The sequence below is a fragment of the Pyrgilauda ruficollis genome, unplaced genomic scaffold (assembly GCF_017590135.1).
Source record: "Pyrgilauda ruficollis isolate IOZ18807 unplaced genomic scaffold, ASM1759013v1 scaffold18, whole genome shotgun sequence".
In the NCBI taxonomy this organism is placed as follows: Eukaryota; Metazoa; Chordata; class Aves; order Passeriformes; family Passeridae; genus Pyrgilauda; species Pyrgilauda ruficollis.
Genome location: NW_024516984.1, coordinates 234,783 through 257,672, shown reverse-complemented (window position 1 = coordinate 257,672; position 22,890 = coordinate 234,783). Strand labels below are relative to the sequence as shown.

The window sequence follows — 22,890 nt, the reverse complement described above, 5'->3', positions numbered from 1 at the left end:
TCTCACGGCTTACGAACGAACGCTGCTGGCAAACAAAGGGGCTCAGTTGCATCTCCGTGCATTAATAACCGGTGTCCCACTGCATCAGACTATGCGGATTGTTGTGGGGAATTTTTTTTTTTTTTTGCTTGCAAAATGGAGATCTTACAACTGAAGGAAGACCAAGGGGGAACGTGCCTACAGTTTTGTTCTCATGAACCAGAATGCATTTCCTCTTAACAATGAGACACAGACCCAAAAATAAAAACAAGACCACGTTTATTCAATACAGACAGGTTAATTAAGACAGTAAGTCCTGTAAATCAGGAACACATTTCAAACGCTCCGGTACGAAGTGCATATATTTAAAATCAACAGCTGCATCTTGTACTTGAGCCATTGAGTTTGTCGGGGAAGGGTGGATTCAGGGTTTTTCTTTTTGGTAGAAAAAACTTGTTTCGGCTACCTTATGTGAACAATGCATCTCAGGCTCCATTCACTCATTTGTTATTAAGTCCAGCTGCCTTCCAGCTTAGATATTCACATTTTTTAAAACTGCTTCATACAGTCACAACGAGAAATAATAACAATAAACGTTAAAATAACAACAAATAAACCCCCAACAAAAAACCAAACCAGCCCGGGAGGGGAAAGGAAACACCTCCCGCCGGGGTCAGCGAGGATTATTGCAAATGGCTCCTGGGAGACGGAGCAGCTCCGCGGCAGCGGGGGACCGGCGGCGGGGGGGTCCGCGGCCCCGGCCGGGCTGCCCCGGCGGGGGGAGGAGAAGGAGGAGCTCCCGGGAAGGCAGAGGAGGGAGGGGGCACAACAACAGCTCGGGGCGGGCGGCGTGCGCGGCCTCGCCGGCTGCGGCTCCACGGGGTCCGCGCCGCGGGTGACCTTGGGGCGGGGGGCTCGGGCACCGTCCCGCCCGAACCGGCACCGGCCCGGGGGCCCCGCCGCCGGGACACACTTACATCCTGGCGGAGCCCGCACCGCGCTCCCGCAGTCCGCCCGGCGGGGGCTCCGCCGCCGCCAGCGGCCGCGCTCCTTCGCCCGGTCACCGCCGCCGCTCTCCCCGCCGGCTACTGCAGGGGCTGCACCGCCGCCGCCGCCTCGCCGTCCGCGCCGCCGCTCCCCGCCGAGGCGCTGCCGCTGGAGGCCGCCGATGCCGCTGCTGCCGCCGCCGCCGCCGCCAGTTGCAGCCGCCGGACGGCTTCTTTGATGAGGTTGCCGGAAAGGATGAGCTGCTGCAGGAGCCGGTGCGGGTCCTCCTCCTCCGCCGGCCCGTCGCCCGGTCCCGGCGGAGGCTGCTTCCTCCGGCGGGCGGCGCTCCGCAGCCAGCCCCGTCCGCACAGCTGCTTGGTCACCCGCTGCTGGCCGCTCCGGTCCGGCCGCGGAGGCTCAACATGTTGCGAGTGAGCTTGCGGCGGGGCCGGTCCCCGCGGCGCCAGCAGCCCGGCCCCGGCCCCGCTGCAGCACCGCGGCGAGTAGGGGGCGGCGCGGTCGCGGGCGCTGCCCGGCCCCAGGTGCTTGGGGACGCGGGGCGGCGGCGGCGCCCGCTGCGCGCTCAGCTGCAGCACCTCGCCCAGCTTGGCCACCAGCGCGTCCACCTCCTTAGAGCCCGCCTGTCCCACGGCGACCGGGCGCTCCAGCAGCAGGAAGCGCTCGCCCGGGCCGCGAGCACACGCGGCTCCGGCGCTGCGGTCGCGGCTGGAGCTCGGCCCGCTGGCGTTGGTTTGTAAACAATGGGTGACGCGCGCGCCCGGGCGCCTCCCACTGCGCCGGCCGGAGGAGGGGGGGAGGGGGGCGGCCCTCCGGACCAACCGCTCGCCGGCCGCTCCCGGGGCCGGCACCCCGCGCGGGGAGGGCTCGGCCAACAGCGCGGGGGCGGCTTCCGCCGCCGGACGGGCGAGGCCGCCCCGCGACCACCGAGCGCGACGCTGCCTGACACGTCCCCTTCCCCCCCCCCGTCTGCGCGCGGCGTGGACCGGCCCGCTTTCAAACCCCGCACCTCGGGTCTTGGGGGCGGGGCCGTTGTGATTGGCAGGGGGGGCGGGGCGCGCGGCGCGGCCGAGGGTCCTGCGCCGCCCCGTCGCCTCGGGACGATCGGTTGGAGGGGGCGCGAGGGGCCGCGGGGAGCGCGAGCGGCGCCCGGTGAGCGCGCGGCCGGTGCCGCTCCCGCTCCCGCCGTTAACGGCCCGCGGGGCGCCGGTGCGGGCGCGCGCCGGTGCCCCCGTGAGCGCCCGGCGGTTGCGCGCGTGCGGCTCTCCCGCAGCAACGCGCGCCTGGAAGCGGAGCTGGCGCTTCCCCGCGGAGCGCGAGCGGCCCGCACCGGCCTCGCACCGGCCTCGCCGGCCTCGCCGGCGGTGCCCCCGTCTGCGCGCGGCGTGGACCGGCCCGCTTTCAAACCCCGCACCTCGGGTCTTGGGGGCGGGGCCGTTGTGATTGGCAGGGGGGGCGGGGCGCGCGGCGCGGCCGAGGGTCCTGCGCCGCCCCGTCGCCTCGGGACGATCGGTTGGAGGGGGCGCGAGGGGCCGCGGGGAGCGCGAGCGGCGCCCGGTGAGCGCGCGGCCGGTGCCGCTCCCGCCGTTAACGGCCCGCGGGGCGCCGGTGCGGGCGCGCGCCGGTGCCCCCGTGAGCGCCCGGCGGTTGCGCGCGTGCGGCTCTCCCGCAGCAACGCGCGCCTGGAAGCGGAGCTGGCGCTTCCCCGCGGAGCGCGAGCGGCCCGCACCGGCCTCGCACCGGCCTCGCCGGCCTCGCCGGCGGTGCGGGCAATCCCCACTGCCCAGCGCCTCTCCCGCAAGGTTCCGTGCCGGGAGCGCGGCGCGTTCGTACCGCAGCGCCCGGCTCCGGCCGCTTGGCTCGCGCTCGGCGGCCGTCTTTGCCCTGATTGCTGTGCCCACTGCGTGCCCGCTGCGTGCCCGCAGCCGGCACCGCATTGGTTTGGGGTTTAGTTCCTTGACACAGAAATGCCTTAGGAGCCTTCCTTTGCATTGCTGGAATTAGTACACGTGAAGCAACTCTGTGCAGCTGTTCTGTCGGGTTTCTCTCTGCCTGCGGTTTACTTCATCACCTGCATCAAGGCTCTGCCCTATCTCTTCATGTCCCAGTCCCATTCTTTCCCTTGTTTCTGTCTCTGCATCATTCAGGCAGGGGTATGATGAGCCTTAAAAAAGGTTTTCTGGGTGTTGGAACTCAGAGGACATAGTCCAGAACATGCTTATTCACGTGACAGGGCATGCGGTCGGTTCTGCTTGTAAAGTGTAAGTTCTCGTACACATAACTGCTCTCACCACTGTGCCCTTGATTAATCAGTAAGCGGTTGGCAAAGGAGAGGCCATGTCCTTTGGTCCGTTTGTCCTCATGTCCTGCTGAGCTACTTCCACCTGCTGTACAGAGCAGGAGACCCTGTGCATGAACGCACGTGTTTGTCAGCATGCCTGCTATCTGCACATGGTACTGCTCACTCCAGCCTAGGTGTCCAAGCCCATTACCACATCCCTGCCTGGATTTGTATCAGCTGGGCATTAATCATGTTACCTAATTGCATATTATTATTCATGTGCGTACTTAAGGTACCGAGACTTTCTTGTTTTCAGCACCTTTTTGGTAACTGTCAATTAAAACTCAGATCACATTTTTTCTACAGATGATGAAAAAGTGAGATTTTGTTGCCCCCTGCCCACCCCCAAATATTTTTAAGAAAACACTTTCACCTTTATTCCTTATTTTTGCAGTATCTATTCAAAAGCAATAGAAGCAGGCCTACATAGATGCAGTGGATGGATCTACTTCAGCTCCAAGGGAGATCTATATTCAGATCACTTCTGAGTAGGTAATCTGGTATTCTGTACAAGCAAAACTGCAATAAACCAGTACAGCTTATTCCAGCCTTTTCTTCTCCCACAAAAGCAAAATAAGCTATACCAGCAAAAGCTCAGTGCTGCTTGTGATTACATCTACACCTGGGGCTTTCATGAGCCCGGGAATGATAATCGCAAATCGTGCTTCATTGCATCCCTAACCAACGGCAGTGCTGGGAAAAGCGTGCAGGATCGTGCAGATCAGTGCACAGATAGGGAGCTCAGAGCGCAGTCATTAGCAGAATCCTGATGTCCTCAGATCTTTTTAAATGTGAAGTTTTAGTGATGACTGGTTGACAATGGACTGAGAATCTGCTGAGGGGTTTAGGACTAAACACACTGCAAATGTTTACACTGAATGCTACTGATCAGGATTAGTAGACTTACCAGCTGAACAAAATGAGATTTGTGGACATTCAGGAGAAGGGTGTTTCAGATTGTCCTCCTAGAGGAATTGGGAACTTCAGCCATTACTTAGGTACTATCTTCTTTTTTCACTGGATGATGAGAGAAAAGCTAAAATGCTGGAGAAGATAGTATATCCTACATCTGCGGCTCTCCCTCAAAGATTTGTTTATGTGGGAAAACTGTACCAAAGAGGGCTTAATATGAATTTACATCATAATCATATTTGTGGAATGGATCTCAGTCTGTCAGCACCCAGAGACCTTTCTGGGACTAAGCCCCAATCCATGCTAGGGGCAGATCTAAACTGTCTGCAGCTATTATGGGATGTTCCTGGCAGAAACGCTGCAGCAGTTCATGAACAGGTAGCTGTTTGCTTGTGGCTCTCTGTAGAAATTAGAACAACTTCAACAAATAAAGGGGCTGTCATAGGTGTCCTGGTGTGGAGTTTGTGAGCATAAGTGACAGGGTTGGCTGCCAGGTCAGCCCCAAAGAAGCTGAGGCCTCGTCATTGTAACTATCAGGTCATTTGGCCAAGTCCTGAGTAAGCTATAGCTTACTCACTGTGTTCTCTTTTTAATTAGGAGAATCACAACCTGGTTATCATACTTGGTCTTCTACCACTGGAGATGAGCTCTGCAGCACTGCCTTTACTTTAGCAGTTTACCTCAGTAATTGCAATTAAAAGAATCCCCAAAACCCCAAAGCATAGAACACTAAGGATTGGGGGAGGTTCTTTTTAAAATAAAAGTATAAAAGGAGTTGCAAAACTGTTGACAAAATTTTTCTGACCCCTGACAGTATTTTTCTGAGCAGAAATTTGATAATGACCTTGATAATGACCATTGATGCTATTCTTTTATTTTTTTTTTTTTTTCAGATGCATTTCTGTGTATGGTCTGCTGGGATTGCCAAAATTCTCATGGCAACTTGTTGTCTAAGTTATTCTATTAGCAAGACGTTACAGTTGAGAACAGTCATTGGTCCCTTTTTATGATTATTATTCACTTGTACCCTCACTTTATCTGTTCAAATGTTTAAAAAACAGTTTTTAAGATACTTTTAGTAATATTTGTCTTTCAGATATTCCTAGCAGAGGACAAAATCTGAGTTTTATAAACAAGTACTAATTATATTAATTATGTGTCCATCTATAAAAATTTGACAGAATTTTATTGTGTTTCCTGAGGATGCATTTTAATTTCAGAATATAAAGGTCAATTTATATATTTTACCTTTTGTACTGATCCTGACAACATGGACAACTGGATGTGAATTCAGAGCTTTAAACCTGTTAAAGACAAAGAAAGAAAACCCTTAAAGCCTTTGAAGTCTTCATTCCAGTGTAATCTCAGTCCTTTGACTACATGTTCAGGATCATGCACATGTTGTAATCTGTTATGGAGACCATGTAACTCAGTCAAGGTGAAAATTATAAATAATAGTTCATTTATGCAGGTGTTTACATTTCAAACCATTTTGCCGGAGCTGCATGGTCTGTGATCTCAGACTTTGGCATGTGTAGAAATGAATCAGGTTGATAAATTCATGATAGAGACTACGTAGTGTTGCATCACAGTGTTAAAGTATTTATAGTGTTGTTTACAAAACAGTCAGACAGCTTTGAACTGGGTGAACCCAGTGAGTAGGAGGTCCTTTCCAGTCCTTTCTTTCTCCAGGCGTTTCTCACATCCTTTATTTTCTACAGAAACTTCTGTAATATTTGTTAAATATGCAGAGGTTCTCTTCATAACAGCAATGTCAATGAAGGGTGCTTGTGCAGAGTAAATTATTTTCCTGTGCATAGTTCAAATGTAGAATGCAGAGAGGTCAGAACACCATCAAAATAAGACAAGTTTAGATTCCCCAATAATTGTTTTGTAATCTGCATTTTTAATAGATTTCCAAGAACAAAAGACATTCGTTTAGAAACAACTGAGGTTGCTAAGTGACACAAATGTATTTACTGTGTCATAACTTGCAAAAGCCAAGCACATTAAAACAAGAGCTTTAAAAGCAGCAATGTCATGAATCTCACCTTGACTCCCAGAGTAAATATAAACCTGTTGGCCAACAGCTTTGCATGGTTTGGGATGCCCAGTCTGAGACCTTAATGGAAACAGGAAACATTAGTTGTTTTAGAAAATACAGACTTTCACTCTTATGGAATTGAAATATGCATACTTTGTCCCAATGGGTGTTTGGGATTTTTTTCTTTCCTGTATTCTTTCTGTTTGTCCTCATTAATTTACCTAAGAAGTTGCATGTAGGGATACTGCTTCCTAACAAGGCTGGAAACTACAGCCAGTTGTGAGGCTGAGTTACTTATTTTTGCTGAAGTTATCACTGTTTCTTATATTTTTTAGACACAAAAAACCCTCTCCAGTCTTTTGGGGACAGCAAAAAGCTGGCACCTTCTTTTGTCTCCTCACCTTCTTCTCATGTCTGACACAGCAAACTGCTGTATTTCAGCTTGTCCAAGCAGTCAGAGCGCAGGGCCCCTTTGGAGGGACCACAGTGACATTCCTTTGGCCTGATAAGCTGATGCTTCTCTTTCCCTAAGCTACAAAACCTCTTTTTCCTCCTCTGATACACACAAGATGCAGTCGATGCCCTGTGCCTGCAGCAAAATGTGCAGAAGTGGACAGTGCAGGAATTGCTTTGAGGAGTGCATTGAGCTACCTGTTCATTAGGAGCTGCCAGGTTGCCTTGCACAACAGCCTCTGCTAGTTCAGGAATGAGACAGGAGGCGTGGGAAAGGAGCCTACAGACATCTCAGGGATGCACTAAACTACAGGGCAACCAAGTCTTTTGTTTGTTTATTCAAATAATTGACTCACTTCCAGCTTTCCTAATAACTGGAATATATTTTAATGGTAACCTGTATTATAAGTAATCAGCCAGTGTGATCCATTGTGTGGGCTCTCATAGCTTTTCCATATAGGCAATATTCCTGACAATAATTTCCGTTTGTTCAATCTTTTCAAATATTGAAATATAGAAAGCAGAGATGAAAACAATGTATTGAACCACTACTAAAATGTCATTAAATGGACTTTAGGAACATCTCTTAAAAAATACCAGATTCAAGAGAAAAACCCTTTCATCTTTTGTCAAAATACCCTGCACATTTCTGTATATCCTGGCAAAATCCCTGTGCTTGTTTCTATACCTTCAATTGGTAATTGTTTGTTAACCAGACATGTCTCTTGACAGTTCTGTTAAAACAAGCCTCTCTACAGTGAATACTGAAAAGCCACAATCAATAAACTAGTATATAATGATTACAAGTAATGTGTCTCACTCAGCACGTAGGGCAAAAAAGAAAAAGAAAAAAGACTCCTGCCTAATTATATTTGAAGTAGACTTGTCTAAAATTAAGGGAGCACTTGTCCCACAAGGACTGCAGCCAATTCCACTGAATCAATGGAACCTGGGCAGGACTGCCAGCTTTCCTCATTGAAATTCCTCCTTCAAGCATACTTTTGGCATTAAGCCATTAGAAAAAGATGACTGTTACTTAAAAAGAAAAATGAAGACCAGGCACTACCTGAGATCTGACAGCTCCTTCTTGTTTTGAGTCTGAGCTGTGCTGTTAATGCAACTTAGACCCTGGATTTACTCCTCACAGAAGCATGATCAACCTTCAGGTAAGAAACTTCTCGGGGCAGCTACGGTGGTTGTAGATGTGGTCACATTTCCTTCTTTTCCTCCCTGACCCTCCCTGAGCACAGCTCACTTTTTTTTTGTTTGTTTTTTTGGGGTTTTTTTTGTTGTTGTTTTTTTTTTTTTTTGTTTGTTTGGTTTTTTTTGGTTTTTTTTTGGGGGGTATTACTCATCTCATTGTGAATTCCTCAGTTTTCCTTCTTAATCTAATCCTGCAGAGCACTGTGATGTTCACTTGTGGTACTCAGTATGATATTTAATCTCTGCCATTTTTCCCTGTGGGAGAGATTAGTAAAAGATTTTAAAATCAACAAACTTCATTTTTCTCAAGACTTATTAGCCCTCTGTAACAAGACAGATAGATCTAGCTTCTTGAAACACCTTTCCTTCTTCTCTTTAAAAATACTATGTCCATGACAGCCTGATTCCACTGCACATGCTCCTTTCTGTTTTACCTAAAATAGTCCTTTTGATCTGTTTACAGTCCTTTTTTTTTTTTTTTTCCTTTCTCTTGTAAGAGTAACTTCTAAGTATCCAATCACATTTCATAGAATTATGTAATGGTTTGGGTTGGAATAGACCTTAAAGATCATCTAGCTCCAACCCCCCTATGGTGAGCAGGAGCACCTTCCACTAGATCTGGTTGCTCAGAGTTCCATACAACCTGGCCTTGAACACTTCCAGGGATGGGGCATCCACGACTTCTCTGGGCAACCTGTGCTAGTGCCTCACCACCCTCACAGTAAAGAATTTCATCCTAGTACCCAATCTCAACCTGCTCTCTTTCAGTTTAAAGCCATTCCCCCTTGTCCTGTCCTATATACCCTGGTCAAACGTCCCTCTCCAGCCTTCTTTTAGGCCCCCTTGAGGTACTGGAAGGCAGCTCTCTCAGCCTGTCCTCACAGGAGAGGTACTCCAGCCCTCCAGCAATGTTTGTGACCCACCTCTAGACTTGCTTCAACAGATCTACATCTTTCTTGTGTTGGGGGACCCAGAGCTAGATGCTGTACTCTAGGTGGGATCTCACAGCAGTGGAGTACAGGGGCAGAATCACCTTCCTTGACCTGCTGGTCAGAGTGTGAAGAAGTGGCTTCTTAGAGGGGTTTGGGATTTTTGTTCTGCTATCTGTGTATTTTATCTTCCAACCATCTATTAGGTTAGCCTGATTTTCCCTTTTTAAAATCAAGTCTATATATTTAGACAGTGAATTTCCTAATAGCAAAGTCAACAAACAACACCCATAAATTATTACACAGTAATAATTCCCATCACATTAACAACTGTGTTGTCCTGTATATTCTTTTAGTGCTAAATTCACCCTCAGTGGATGATGAAAACCAGCCCTTTATGTTGCAAACCTTTCAACATGTAATGTTCATCACAATAGATTTCATTATATCCTTGGGTGCTATTATACATGCATAATTTAGAGAAAGTATCACAGGCCATGTCACTTACCTCCTTCTGGTGTAGTGTTCTCAAGACTTTTGTATAATAAAAGTCTTTGGCTCACAATAAAGGACCTGGAGAATGTTCCTGCCTCATTCCATTTTCCCATCTCCAGGGTCCTACTGAACCACTGCAGTTCACAGCCAGGGGCACGCACAAAAACTGGCAATGATTTTAAATTGTAGAATCATAGAATACAGGTTGCAAAGAACTGACTCAAGGAAGGTTTCATCCAACCTTTCCTGGCAAAAGCACAGTCTGGACAAGATGGCCCAGCACATTGGCAGCCAGATCTCAGGAGTGTACAGTATTGGGGAATCCACCACTTCCCTGGGGAGGTTGTTCCAATGGCTGGTTGTTCTCATTGTGAAAAGTTTTCATTGTGTGAGTAGTTGTAATTTCCCCAGGAGTAACTTGTACCCAATACCCCCTGTCTTTTTCATGTGACTCTTTGTAAAAAGGGAGTCTCCATCTTCTCTGTAGCCGCCCATCAAATAGAGGAACATGGTGAGTTCTCCCCTAAGCCTTCTTTTCTCAAGGCTGAACAAACCCAGTTCTCTCAGCCTTTTCCCCTGTCACAGGCTTCCCAGTCTGTGGCTCTTCTCTGGACTTTCTCCAGCCTGTCCACATCTTTTCTGCACAGCAGGGACCAAAACTGAGCACAGTCTACTCAGTGTGGCCTGATGAGCACTGAGCAGAACGGGACAATGACTTCTGGGTGTCTGCTGGTGATGCCCTTGTGGATGCATCAGCCTGGATCTTTTGTCCCCATGGCTGGGGGCCCAGCAGTGCTGGTGCAGACAGAGGTGAAGGAAGTGTTGAGAACCTCTTCCTTTTCAGCACTGTCAGTCACAAATTCACCTCTCTTATCAGTGGGACAGTATTTTCTTTCTCTTCTACTTGTTGTTTACATACCTGAGGAACTGTTTCTTTTAGTTTTGAGCAGACTCAGAAGCACTCAGTTAACCTGAATTTCAATTTTCCTTTATAGCAAGACTTGGATTTGTGGCAGTTCTGTAGTTGCAGAGGAGCAAACTGAGTTGCCCCTGAATCAGGAAAACTGGGCAGTGCAGAAGTGGTGGGGAGAAGCTCTTCCAACCATCTCAGTGAGAGCTTTGCCTTCCCACTTGGGCTTGGAGGGCTGTGCTCAGATTGAGTGGAAACCTCTGGAATGAAGATTTATAGGTAAATACTCAGGGGATTTACCTATAAATCTTAGGGGAGCCACTGCTTTTTTGCATGATCTGAATTGTTCCTGTTGGACTCCCACTGTTGTTTTAGATAAATATTCTTTTCTACCTTTGAAAACATTCAACACTCCGGAATAATTCCCTCTCTTTCTTCTGTATATCATCTCTTAAACTAAGAGCAGCAAACCAAAATTCCTGCCAACTATAAATAAAGTTTTTCTACACTTTGGAGCCAAATATCAATAACTTTCCTGTCTCACTCTGTGTTTCCACTTCCCCACACTGCCTTCTACAAGACAACTATGATTGGACATGTTGATTCCTGTGTTCCTGTGTCCTCTTGCAGCAGCTTCCTCAAGTCTCTTGCTAGTTTATGAAGGGGCATTTGCAGCCTCTGCCCCTGGAGCGTGTCTTTATACCTTCCCTTGTGTCTCCTGCAGATGTCACAGCTTCACAATGCCACATGTTTTGTAAAAATATTGTTTTATTTATTTGTAAAAATACTGGTGTTTTCTGACCCTGCATGCCCCCTGCCATGCCCATGCTGCAGCCCTCATCGTTGTGCTGGAGAGGTGTGTTGTGCCACACTAGGAGCCACTGAGCTGGTCTTTAGAAATGTATCTTTTTCAGGACTCTAAAAATACTGAAATGAGCAGTGCAGGGGTAGAGGAGGTCAGGACTGAGGAATGATGTTGAAATGGGAACACTAAAAGCAAGTTCTACCCTTAAAAAACTTCACACCATAAACTCATGCCCAGGATTTCTGCCAGCCTTAAAGGTCCCTAGCAGTACCACAAGCTGGTGGTGCTATTTGTTCTGTGGCAGGCATGAGCAGGAGGCCTCTGGCAATAAGGAAGGAGGAATGGAAAGGCACTGGGAGAGTAATATCATTCAAGTGGTGGAAAAATGTTCACATAGTACAGAGTAGATGAAAAGACAGACACTTCAGTATCAGCCTTTACCCTCCTGTTAAACTGGCTGCCTCAAATCAAAAGCAACCACAGGCCTGAGTTTCATATTTTTTGAATAGAAAGGATTCCAGTTATACCTGGAATAACTTACAACTCAGGTTAACTTTGCAGTGAAATTGAGTTCAGAGAGCTTATAAACAGAATTCTTGACTGCAAAATTGATTTCAAGCCGTATAAAGTAGTTCTATTGGCACTATGCTATTTTAGCAAGGACAACAGGACCCCTAAGGCCAACATTTCTAAGGAAATCTGTCCAAGAAAGAAACCTCTTTTCAGTTAATGAATCACTTTATAAAGAACTTAATTGTTAGCTTTCACTAGAACTTTCCTGTAAAATACATCTTCAGCTAGGAAGTCATCACTTAGATATCTACCATTGGCATCATGAGTTCATGTATTTTAGAATTTCCCTCCTTTACTGTTTTCACAAATTTACCTTCATGATCCATTTCCAAAAGTTTGTGTTTCTTACTGAATGTCAAGCTGCAATAAGAAAACTTCACCGCATTTACCAAAATTCGTTGGTGTTGCAGCCTGGTGGGTTTGGTTACTTTCCTTTAACGTTCATTTGAATAAGATAGTAAATTGGGCAAAACTGTACTAAAACCAGAAGTTGCAACATGGTTTGTGAGGACACAAACTTATAAATGAGCAACAAAGCTAGGAACCAGGGAAACTAGAAATCATCTGTCTACAAGCTTGAGTCTACCTTTCTTCTACTACAAAATCACACCTGACTTGAAAGACACTCACACAGCAATAATTTTTTTTTTTTTTAAATATCAAAATAGTAAATAACCATGGCAGTTCTAGCTTAGTGATTACTTTTTTCCTCATGGCTTTCCTACTCTTCATCTCTGTCAGCACTGGGCATTGCAGTCTCCTACAGCAAATTGTGGTACATCAGAGTAGGAATTGCACTGCAGAAAATAAAATGTTAATGACGATGATTAAAGTTTTCCTGGGATTCCCATATGCACTCATTATCACTGCTGCCATCATTCACTCTGCTGTGCTCATTGAAGGCTCTGCAACTGATGTAGGTAGGATATACTGAAACTGAAATAATTTCTTGAAAACAATGTGAATCTAAATTCATCTTTCTTCACAAAGTAATTCTGAAAGAATGGTGCAGTCCTGAAATCTCAAAAGAAAACCTCTTCTAAGATGCCAAAAGAGGAAGTTGTTTGCATTGCTCAATAAGAAACCCCTTGAAAATGATGAGCAGAAGGGAGTGACCACATGAATATTTCCTGTGCTGAGGTATCCCAGCTTTCTCAGGGGTGTTGTAAGGTGACTTGTGTAACTTGTGGGTAGTCTGGATGGCACCTCATCGTGGAGATGGCATTTGATAATGACCAAACCTGACTAAGCCAACATAATGCCAAGCTGCCTTTGAAAGCCCTTCCCCACCTGCTCATATTTTCTGTGTTTCTAACACACCCTTTCTGCTCTCTCTGGTGCTCGTTGGACCCAGAGGCTCTCAGATCAGAGGGTCCAGGCAGCAGAAAACTAGGCTGCAAAAAAGCATTGAGTTATAGATCAGTTTAGCTTTCTGCTCTGGATTATTTATGATTTGATGTACATCCCTAGCAAAGAAGCAGAAAGCCTGGCTGGCGGGCAGGAGAGGGAATGGGACTTCTTTCAGCTACTAAGTCTGGTTTAACTGAATCATAAACCTGCAGGAGAAGTCTCCTCAATACACTTACTTTGGTAGTGAAGATCTTTCAAACAGTGCCTGCCATGCTCCAGGCCCAGCTGACTGCTTTGCTTTTGTGCTGAAATTCATCACCTCTCCAGGTGGGTCTGTGAAATCAGTCTCTGTGGAGCTAGACTATAAACTGGGCTGTGGCTCAAGGTACATAACTTCTGATGCAACAGCAGAGGTGATGAGCTGTGCTGTAACACCAGGAGTGAGTAGCTGCAGGTCATAGGCAGGAACTTTATCCACGTGGTTGCTAGAGCCATTCTCTCATGAAACTACCTTTAGAGTGGTCTCAATGGCTCATGTTCCTTGAACTCATCAGCACCTGACACTCCTCTGTGCTTTTTAATTACAGATGCTCTGTGTGGCAGCTACACTAGTGGATTCATTGTTTTTCCCAGAAAACAATCTGCTGAGGGAACAATTGACACATAGCAATTGTAGCATGGCATTGTGGGTCTTGTATAGGACACAATGCTTATCCATAATTCAGTGTTGCAGCATAGACAGGCAGAGAGGACACCACTACAACAGCAGTGCAGTTACTGGGTCTTTCTGGTGTCACTGATCTTTACAGAATGGAGCCATGCAGATCTGCTCAATATAGACTAATTAGCTGTAAGAGACATTACAGACCTTCAAAATCCATTGCTTTTCCCATGATTTAGGAATAAAAAGAAATCCAATTTCTTCAATGCTAGCAACAAACCATAGGTTATGTTGGGGATAAAAAACACCTTAAGAGTGCCTATATTTAGCCTTGGTCCAAAGCACCTAAAGGCATGGTCTTCATAGGTAGTCTCACTGTTCCACTGGGAGTTTGCAGTCATGTCTCCAAAAAAGTGTGATTCTATGTGCAACCATATGACTTGCAGAAGTGGTGTCAGAGGCAAGGACCAGTCACGATAAAGATCTATCTCTGTTGTGGCTGGTGTAAGGGATGAGTAAACTTTTTGGACTTCTCTGTCTGAGAAAACATTGTAAAATACTTTACTTGTAATACATTTTCTTCTTGGAAAGTGTGTCAAAGTTCAAACCGATTGTCCACTGTGAGTGAACTCTTTCTTTTGAGTGAACTCCTTGGCTCTTTGAATTGCCCAGCACCCAATGGACGCCTTCTTATTACAGCCAAGACAAAAAGTGTAATGGATTTTAGCATTATCCATTAATGCTAAAATTAATGGATAATGCTAAAATCGGTCCCCTCCAACCCCTGCCAATAGGTAAAGGAGACTAATACTGCTTATGAAAAAAAAAATCATACACATAGTTTCTCATTCTGATCACAAGGCAAAGCCAAGTATGATGGAAAGCATTTTCCCTCCAAACTGATTTGTTGTATATATATTACTGTTTGCAGCAACAAAGATGCCATTGTAATGTAAAAATGTCAGTCATCAGGTTGAATTTGTAGTTGCAGTTATCTGATTACATAAAAAAGAAAGCTGAAGAAATGTAAAACTCTCAAATATTTATTCAGCAAAAAAGCTGAATCCTGTAGACTCTTCCTTCATCATGCACATGTGCATATTTCTTGTATACTATTTAGTGTGTACTGCTTAGCATAGTTTGTGTAATTTGTTAGTTTGATTTACTTTATTATTTCCTGAGTATGGAACAATTCTGAAGTAAGTGCCGTTTTGTGGGTAGCAAAGTATTTGAGTGCAGCTCACCACCTCCAATGTGTCAGCTAGATCTATTGCACAACTATTAATGGCATGTTCAGAAGAACTTTTACACTAATATTGAAATTCTTTTAAGACCATATTTAGCTTTGGCAAATGTTTCCCACATGTCTTTGAGTGGCAGTCCATCTTTTGATGTTTATATTTGCCATCTGGATATGTCAGCTTTGTGCAACAGAAGTATGATATGGTGTAAGTAAATCTCAAGAAGTGGAAAGAACATTTTAAAAGGTTTACAAACAAATGTAGCCATAAATAGTATAGAAAAATGAATGTGTAATGGTGTGGACATACTTTTTTGGCAAGTCACTCTACAGTCTGACTTTTTATAAAAATCTTATTGCTATACATATCCCAAAAGGAATTTTAAGGAAGTTATATAAGAGAAAGAATATACATTGTAGCTTTTAGTTTGTTAATTTTATGCATGTGATCATATGTTCGGTATGATCAAGCTCACATTTCTTCCAGTATTTCTTATAAAGAGGCAGATTTCCTGGTTTTCATGGAGATTCCCACACAACTTTTGTGGAAAATATTTGAACAAAGGATAAACTACATATAAAACATTAAAAAATCCTTGGTTCCTTGGACAGGCAAATGCAAGAGTTATGCATTTTGCTGTTGCCATTACTCTTTGTACTTACAAGAATTGGAATCTGTTTTTCCTTGTACTCAGCTACAACTCAGATAAGCATCAGGAGAGATTAAATATAACCGTGTAAAGGACGTAACCTCCTGTTATGCTGCAATAGGTTTGTTTTGCTATCAGCTACTGCAGGATAACATGAAATTCAGAACTTGGCAGGTAAAACACGTCCAGTTGAACTTCATAATTTCTGTAATGTGGAATATTTGAAGCTGTAGCCATGTTAAGTACAATTAGATGCAACCAATAGTTGTATACCACAGAACAATTAGAACTCAATTCCTAGAACTGTGTTAAAGTTCTTTCCAGTTATTTATGCTGTTGAGATAGGCAGAGCCATATACAGTACTCAGAAGTGATATGCATTCATCTGTGTTTATATCACCAGGAAAGGCACTGCCATCTGCCCTTAGCAATTCTCTCTCTACTCTTTGCTCTTTGTAAGATGAGCCCAGCTTCAACGTCATGTTACAATTTATTGCTAGTGATCTGCTTCGAGTTGTTTTCTGGTCACCAGTAGTTTGTTTGGATTCCCTTTTTTCTTTTGTGTTGTCTGGTGTCACTGTGGGACTTGGGCTTGTCAGACTTATTTTATACATCATTAGCTCAGCAGTGCAGGGGATAATTACTTTCTCGTAAAAAAGTAATTCTTTCTCGGAAGACGTGTAAATCTTGGCTGTTGAGACAGTGTTTTTTGCAAATTTCCTTGAAAGTTGAAAACTCAGGATTTTATTCTTCATTGCCTCACACCTCTTGCTGTCATTTAAACTCCTGCCAAAGAACGTCACTGAAGCAGCAGCTCTGCACTCTGCGTCTTCCAACCTTTGAGACTGCTGCTTTGTAATCTTGATGTCCTTGTACACAAGTCTTATTTACTTTTTTTTATGTCATCCCAAGTTCATTTCCTTTAATGATCAAAAGTCCATGGCACGGTTTAGCCCTGAAAAGGACTGATACTACAGCCCTCGCTGCGTTGCTGAGTGTAACTAGGGCAGAGGCCAGCTGGGCAGCAGCCAGTGCCTGGCTCCAGCATTTGAGAGCTGGGAAGCTCTAAGGTGAAACATTATTGGACACACTTGAGAACTAGAGGCTGTAAATAGAATAAAGCAAATAAAAACATTCAGAAAAATGAGACCCGCAAGAACTGGGCTCTTTCCAAACACTCTTCCTATTTTTTTTTTTTTTTAAGTCTTCATTTCATTTGTAGGGTAATACAAGTTCTAGATCTTGGCTCTGCTCTTTCCACAGCACAACATGTGCTCAATTCTTCTTCTGTCCTGTTTCTTCTTGTGATGTAGTTTGCTGAAAGGCTCTGGTATGTAGCTGTTAAAATTCATGACAAAGTGGCTGGTGGGGTCAGGACACAGCAATTTTATGTGTATTTGCTGTGCCTCAGTGCTTATCTGCCATTTGTGCACTGGGGGACTCATTTTCATAACCTGAGAGCTGCTCTGTCACTGAAACCTGTAAGAACTTGGAGCATTCACTGCCGCTCCATGTTTCTCCAAAGAGAAACAATCAAAGTTTATTGTAGAATAATTTCTCCAAAGTCCTGTTCTGTTCCTGTTTTGCTGGTGTTCTAATACTACAGCAGTGTCTGCTGCTAATAGGGATCCCAGGCTCAAAAGGAAACAGGAACATTGTGGCAGCAGCAAAGTTGTCAACCATCACTCCACAATCCAAACTCTTTAACACCCAGGTGGGCCCACATATGTGCTAATATTCGTTAGCATATAACTTTATTAACCAAGCTGTCAGCCTGACTCAAAGCCTTTTCCACTCAATTTTTATATCCTTTTAATTGCCCAACTTCATTTTTCCACAATGAGCTCTGCCTGTCATTATCAAGAGCAGCACTTCCTGGAGTAATCTGGAAGAAACTTTGTGATTCCTTTGCCTTCCATTTATAACATTTCATTTTAATTAAAACTTGATATTTTTTTTCAATCTCCCTGCATTGTAGCAACATCATTGAAGGAATGTGTGTTCTACTCAGGTAAGGGAGAATTGTTCCTCCTATCATTTATTTGTGAAATTCCAATAGTGGTTGCTTTATTGGTAATGGCTGCACCAATTACCTCACAGGGGAGGCTGCAGATTTAATAAATCTTATGTCCCTTGGCCTAATTATCTTCTATCATTTTAGCCATTCATCCTTGTGCAAGGTGTATATCCACTTTTAGGAGGAGTATATATTTGGAATTCAGAAGCATTTTACCTTCATCCACAAACACCTACAGTGACCCTAAAGTCATGCCAGCAATACAGCACTTCTGGACAAAGCTGTCTTTTGGTGTGACCCACTTGCAGGGGTGACTGGCATACCTGTAGTGTAGAACTACACAACCCTTCCAGATGTACACCAGCCCTGCAGGAATAGACAAGTCATGATGGAGAATCAAAATCCTTACCAGTGGAGACCAAGCTGGTAAGACCTAGATAAGTTTACGCCCTTAGGTCCCCATAAAGGACTTTAGTGGTTGAGATTTTGAAGGGGACAGAGATAAGACCTAGAGCAACACTTCCTCAAGCACTTCAGATAAGTTTACGCCCTTAGATCCCCATAAAGGACTTTAGTGGTTGAGATTTTGAAGGGGACAGAGAGTCCCTTGCTGGAATTGTGTGGGAGTGAGCATACATCATAGCCAGTGGGCTCCTACTGTGATTTTTCTATGATGGAAACAGGTCTCAGACCACAGCTCCATGAAAGGAATCATCAAGGCACTGATAACTGCAGGTATTTGCATCTCTGATATTTGTCTCTGCCCCTGCCACTGCTGCTGCAGGCTGGCCCTTTGGTCTACCGGCTTAAAAAAGTAATTCTGGGGGTTAATAATGTGCTGACTCTTCAAAGCTGGACCAGTTTTTCAATCACTCCCACAAAGAGCTGGGTTGGCTTCCTGATGGAGCAATGCATTGTGATTTGGGACTGGAGACTTGTGATCAAGATGGATAGAGAAGGATAGAGAGGAGCTCTGTGGTTTTGCAACCCATCTTCTTGGTGGTTATGTTCCAGATATGGGAACATATTCTTACTGAAGCAGATTTATTGGGGTGCTCAAGAGAGAATGACTGTTCTGCAGTCTGTGTGTAAGAGTGAGTTACCATATAACACGCACAGGAACTACAAAATGAAATATCCAAATGTATGATTGCCTCTGTTCACCCTTAAAAACACACTTTAAAAGATTACTTCATGAGAGGCTGCAAGAAAGAAGCCAGAGCAATAGGGAAAACTGGAATAATTCACAACTGTCAGTTAGAAAGTGATGCAGTATGTCAAAAAAGTACAGACTTTATGAAAGCCAACTACGCACTGCAGTCATTTGTGCTTAGTAAAGCTTGTAACTATTGCTATACGTAGAAGGACAGCAAATAATTAACATAAAACTGGTTAGTTATTACTTGGGCATGGAGCCAAAGCATGTTATGGCTGATTTACTGTAAAGGCTTATCTGCACTCGGGCTGTTCCCACCCTTGCTCTGGTACCAGCATGGTTTCAGTGGTGGCAACAATTGCAGGAGCTCTTGTTCCACCAGGCAGGGGCACTTTTACTGCCATGTGGCCCAATCTGCTTGTGCAGTCATGTGTGCAGAGCAGCGTACGGGTGTATGTTTTACAGCTTCTCCTTAGAAATGGCTTTAGTATGCACTCCAACAGTCAGCACATAAAAATCATTTCCATCAAGTGATTTGGGGATATAGGAAAGACAGATTTCAAGGCTTGTTATTATGCTACTGTGATGGGCTTTAAAAAGGAAACATTTTTCCTAGCATGTTATAAATATCTCATCATGCCATTACAATCACAGGCTATCACGGCTCTGCATGAGAAAGGCAACACTGCAGTAACATAAAATCTCTCATTCTCTTTTGTTTTTCCTGGTGAATGGTTGCAAGAAGGAAAACTTGCTAATATCCAGACATTTTCTTGCCCTTTTTTAAAAATCAGAATTTTTTCTTGTTTACCGTAGAAACTGAGGCTTTGTTTATGGTGTGTTTTGTGCTGTGAAGCACATGGAGGTACAGGCAGTCCCTGCTTGAGCAGGCTCCTTACTCACTGACCTACTCCAAGGCTATGTACTCACAGGGGAACCTGGGCTTGGGTTTGGTCATTAACCCAACACGTGTCTCAGCGGACTCAGGCATTTGAGAACATAACCTTAAGTTTCTAAAAGTAAGCAAGGAGTTAAACAATAAACCGTATCAGGTAGCCTGTTTATATACCACATGGCCATTTCCACTGCTGTTCTCCATAAAGTTGTGCCAGCACTTTAAACATTGTTTTCATTAGTTTATATAATGCAGCTGTAAATATTTTTTCAGGCTCAAACTTGGAATTTAAAGGGAGAAACTAGGAAAAAAACACACCCCTGACTACTCTGCTTTTGAATGATATAAAAGTGAAACTGCTGGGAGTATTGCATGAGATGGGTATGTCCATGCCAATAAAAGCTTTGGATTAACAAGTGCAGGATGTACAAAGCCCATCTCTGCAGATGTCCTCTATGAGGCAGATGTCCTGGAAAAGGCCAGGGAATGAGCCTGTGTGTTGAATCTTGAACTAGAATGGAAGAGCTCAATAAACAAAATACCAATATAGTAATGCTGAAGGAACATAATTAGTCACCACATTCTTGACTCGTGCTCTCTGGTATTTCCATTGTAAACGTGGATTGTTTTCATCAAGCATAAGAACAACCGTGGATACAACTGTGTGTCCTTGTGTAAGTGGCAAGCATCAAGGATCTGATCACTGAGCTTGACATCATACAAGACAGCTAAACCATCTAACAGCCCTGTAGGAACCTAGCCTCCTTTTCACCCAGCCTGCCTAGTTTCTGCCAGGTTAGTGAGCTCAGTTACTCTGGTGAAGCCTCCAAATGCTAGAGCAAACACAAGTGAATGGCTCAAGCAAAGACCCTCTTGACAGCACCTACTGATGTAGCTCTGTCTCTTTGCATCACCAACCTGGGAGCATCTTCCAAGGGGGACATTTTGTTGGTAGCAGTGTTGAGCAGCTGTTTCTCCTTGCCCTGCACCCCGTGCCACCTGTCTGAGGGGCTGGCACAGCTGTTTGTGCAGCTGGGCAGTGCGCTGTGCCGGGGAACATCCCTGTGCTGGCTGTTTCCTAGGGCAGTTTACTGCATGGTTACACAAACTGTCGGGCTGGTGCAACTCAGGAGGCTGCAGGGAGGCATGACTGATCAGCTGATGGGGACAGGGTCAACAGCAGCTGCTCGAGCCAGTTCCAAAGCAGTAGTGAGACCAAAAGCCAAGCCACAGGTTCAGGTTATTTACAGTCCTTTCCATTTGTTTCAACCCCAAATCCCAGTAAGACTAAAATCAGTGAACAATCCTTTTCTCCATGATTTCAATTGTCTGTATTTAGAGTAAAAAACTTACTGAAGTTCTGATGTGATCTATGAAGGTCCCATCTGAGGGCATTTGGAGTTTGGGTAGCAACCATAGATTTTTTATCCCACTTCCTGGCTCATTCACCGTGGTCTCTGTTGTGACTAGGGATGATGCAAAACGATATGAAAGCAAGTTCCTTCAATCTGAATCACAGGGGAAATAAAAAACCATGGCTGACAGATCTTATATGCATCCAGCTCAGCTGAGAACGCAGGCTGGGCAAAAAAGCACCTGATGTGTGGGACCTGTCCACTGAAAGAGAGCATCCAGTCTTCTTCCTCATGCTAGGCCACATACTCTGTGATGGTGTTGTTTTAGCAGTTGTGCAGAGAAAGTCCCATGCTGGGTCCCTAAAAGCCCTAAAATCATGGACTTGACCATGATCTGGGTAGATCAGTACAGTAATAAAAAGCCTCTTGCATTAAACCAAAACAAAGAGCAACTCTCCAAATCCATCAAAGGAAGTCCAACACATGGGTGTTAATACAATGGGCCCTTTAGGTGTGTAGCTCTTGTCTACAGCAGGATTACTAAACCTCATTTATTTTTTACTTGTTTTGAATCTAGGTGCCCACTATCCAGGGCAAGTATCAAAGTTTTGGCCAGGAACACCCTAGGTGTGGAGATACAAAATGATAATTCCTGCATGAACCTGTGAAGGCTTGGTTCTTTAGAAGGAGGTTTCAAGCCCCCCTAGAAAAAAAATCAGAGAAAACAACTTGATTTCTCTGGCAGGAAGATTTGTTTTACAGTCCCTATATCTGAAAAATGCCTACAATTACACCTAACCTAACAGAAAGGCTCTGAGGCTTGATTAGTGTGTGCAAAGCCCATCAGTGTGTACACGGTGAAGTCTATAGCCCTGAGAAAGGAAGGAATGAGGTGGCCCAATAACTCTGCAGTGAGTCAGTAACATTACCTAATCTATAGAGCAGCTGTGCCACATGGGATACTCTCTGTAAACACACTGCCTTATCACCTGTTTGTTGGGAAGGGTGAGCTGGTTCAGCTAAAATAAGAACAGGAATAAACCTGTGTCCAACAGCACTTCCATCTTACCTCCTGTTATGCTCCAATGCTCTCTGTCCTGAGTGAAATAAACTCCCAGAGGTTTTTTGTTTCCTTGAAATATTAATTATTTCATTAAACAAAAGGAGGGAAGATGAAAATAACCCAGAGATATGGAGGTTTGTGCAGTGTTTCAGCCAAGGTTTCCAAGCTGATATACAGCAATAAATACCAGGGACCAGCTGCTTCCTTTCTTACATGAGTCCACGTGGAGATGGCAATTCCCTCCAGATCTCCCCTGGGAAACACTGGATCAGAGCATTATTTAAAAAAGAAATAAAGGATGCCAGCAAACAGAGGTGGACTTTGCATTATTCCTGTCTTGTTTTCCCCTTTACAGTCCACCAAGTTCTGTGGCTGTGTTCATGGGGACTGATGAAACCATCTGGCCCACGGAGGCTTTGCTTCCACTGGAGTTACATCCTGCTTCCCAGCACCCTGCGGAAAGAAGGGGACCAAACATTGAAGCACAGCACAAGGGCTCAGAAGATGTTTGTTCTCATGTCTGTAGGGACATGTTATGTGTCCTGTGTCACATCACTGTTGCTCATGTGTGGTGTGAGGGTCAGAGCACCTTGTCTCCTCTGGAGGATCCTCCTTAGAGCTGGGTAGGTGAACAATCACAGAGAGAGATGCTTAGGAAATGCACAACTCCAGACATCTTAAGGCTGCAGGCAACGTGTGCTTTATGTATTATTTTGATTATTATATGGCATTTATATTGCAGGAGTGATCAGATGTGCTAGAAAATTGTACAAACTGATAGGGTAATATGGTCTCTGTCACGAGGGAACATTTTTAAAAAATAGAAGAGATGAGTCTGGAGGAAGGCAATACTC

At 45.1% G+C, this 22,890-nt stretch overlaps 1 protein-coding gene across 1 annotated transcript; it reads right to left on the bottom strand.

Annotated features, from left to right (window-relative positions):
- Nucleotides 1-241: 241 nt before the first annotated feature.
- LOC121352000 (dapper homolog 3-like) lies at nt 242-3,095 on the bottom strand. The gene is made up of 2 exons (XM_041464522.1): nt 2,747-3,095; nt 242-2,338 (listed from the first exon to the last, which is right to left on the bottom strand). The coding sequence occupies exons 1-2, from the start codon at nt 2,919-2,921 to the stop codon at nt 1,065-1,067; spliced, it is 1,449 nt and encodes a 482-aa protein (XP_041320456.1). The 5' UTR covers nt 2,922-3,095; the 3' UTR covers nt 242-1,064.
- Between the last annotated feature and the right edge of the window lie 19,795 nt (nt 3,096-22,890).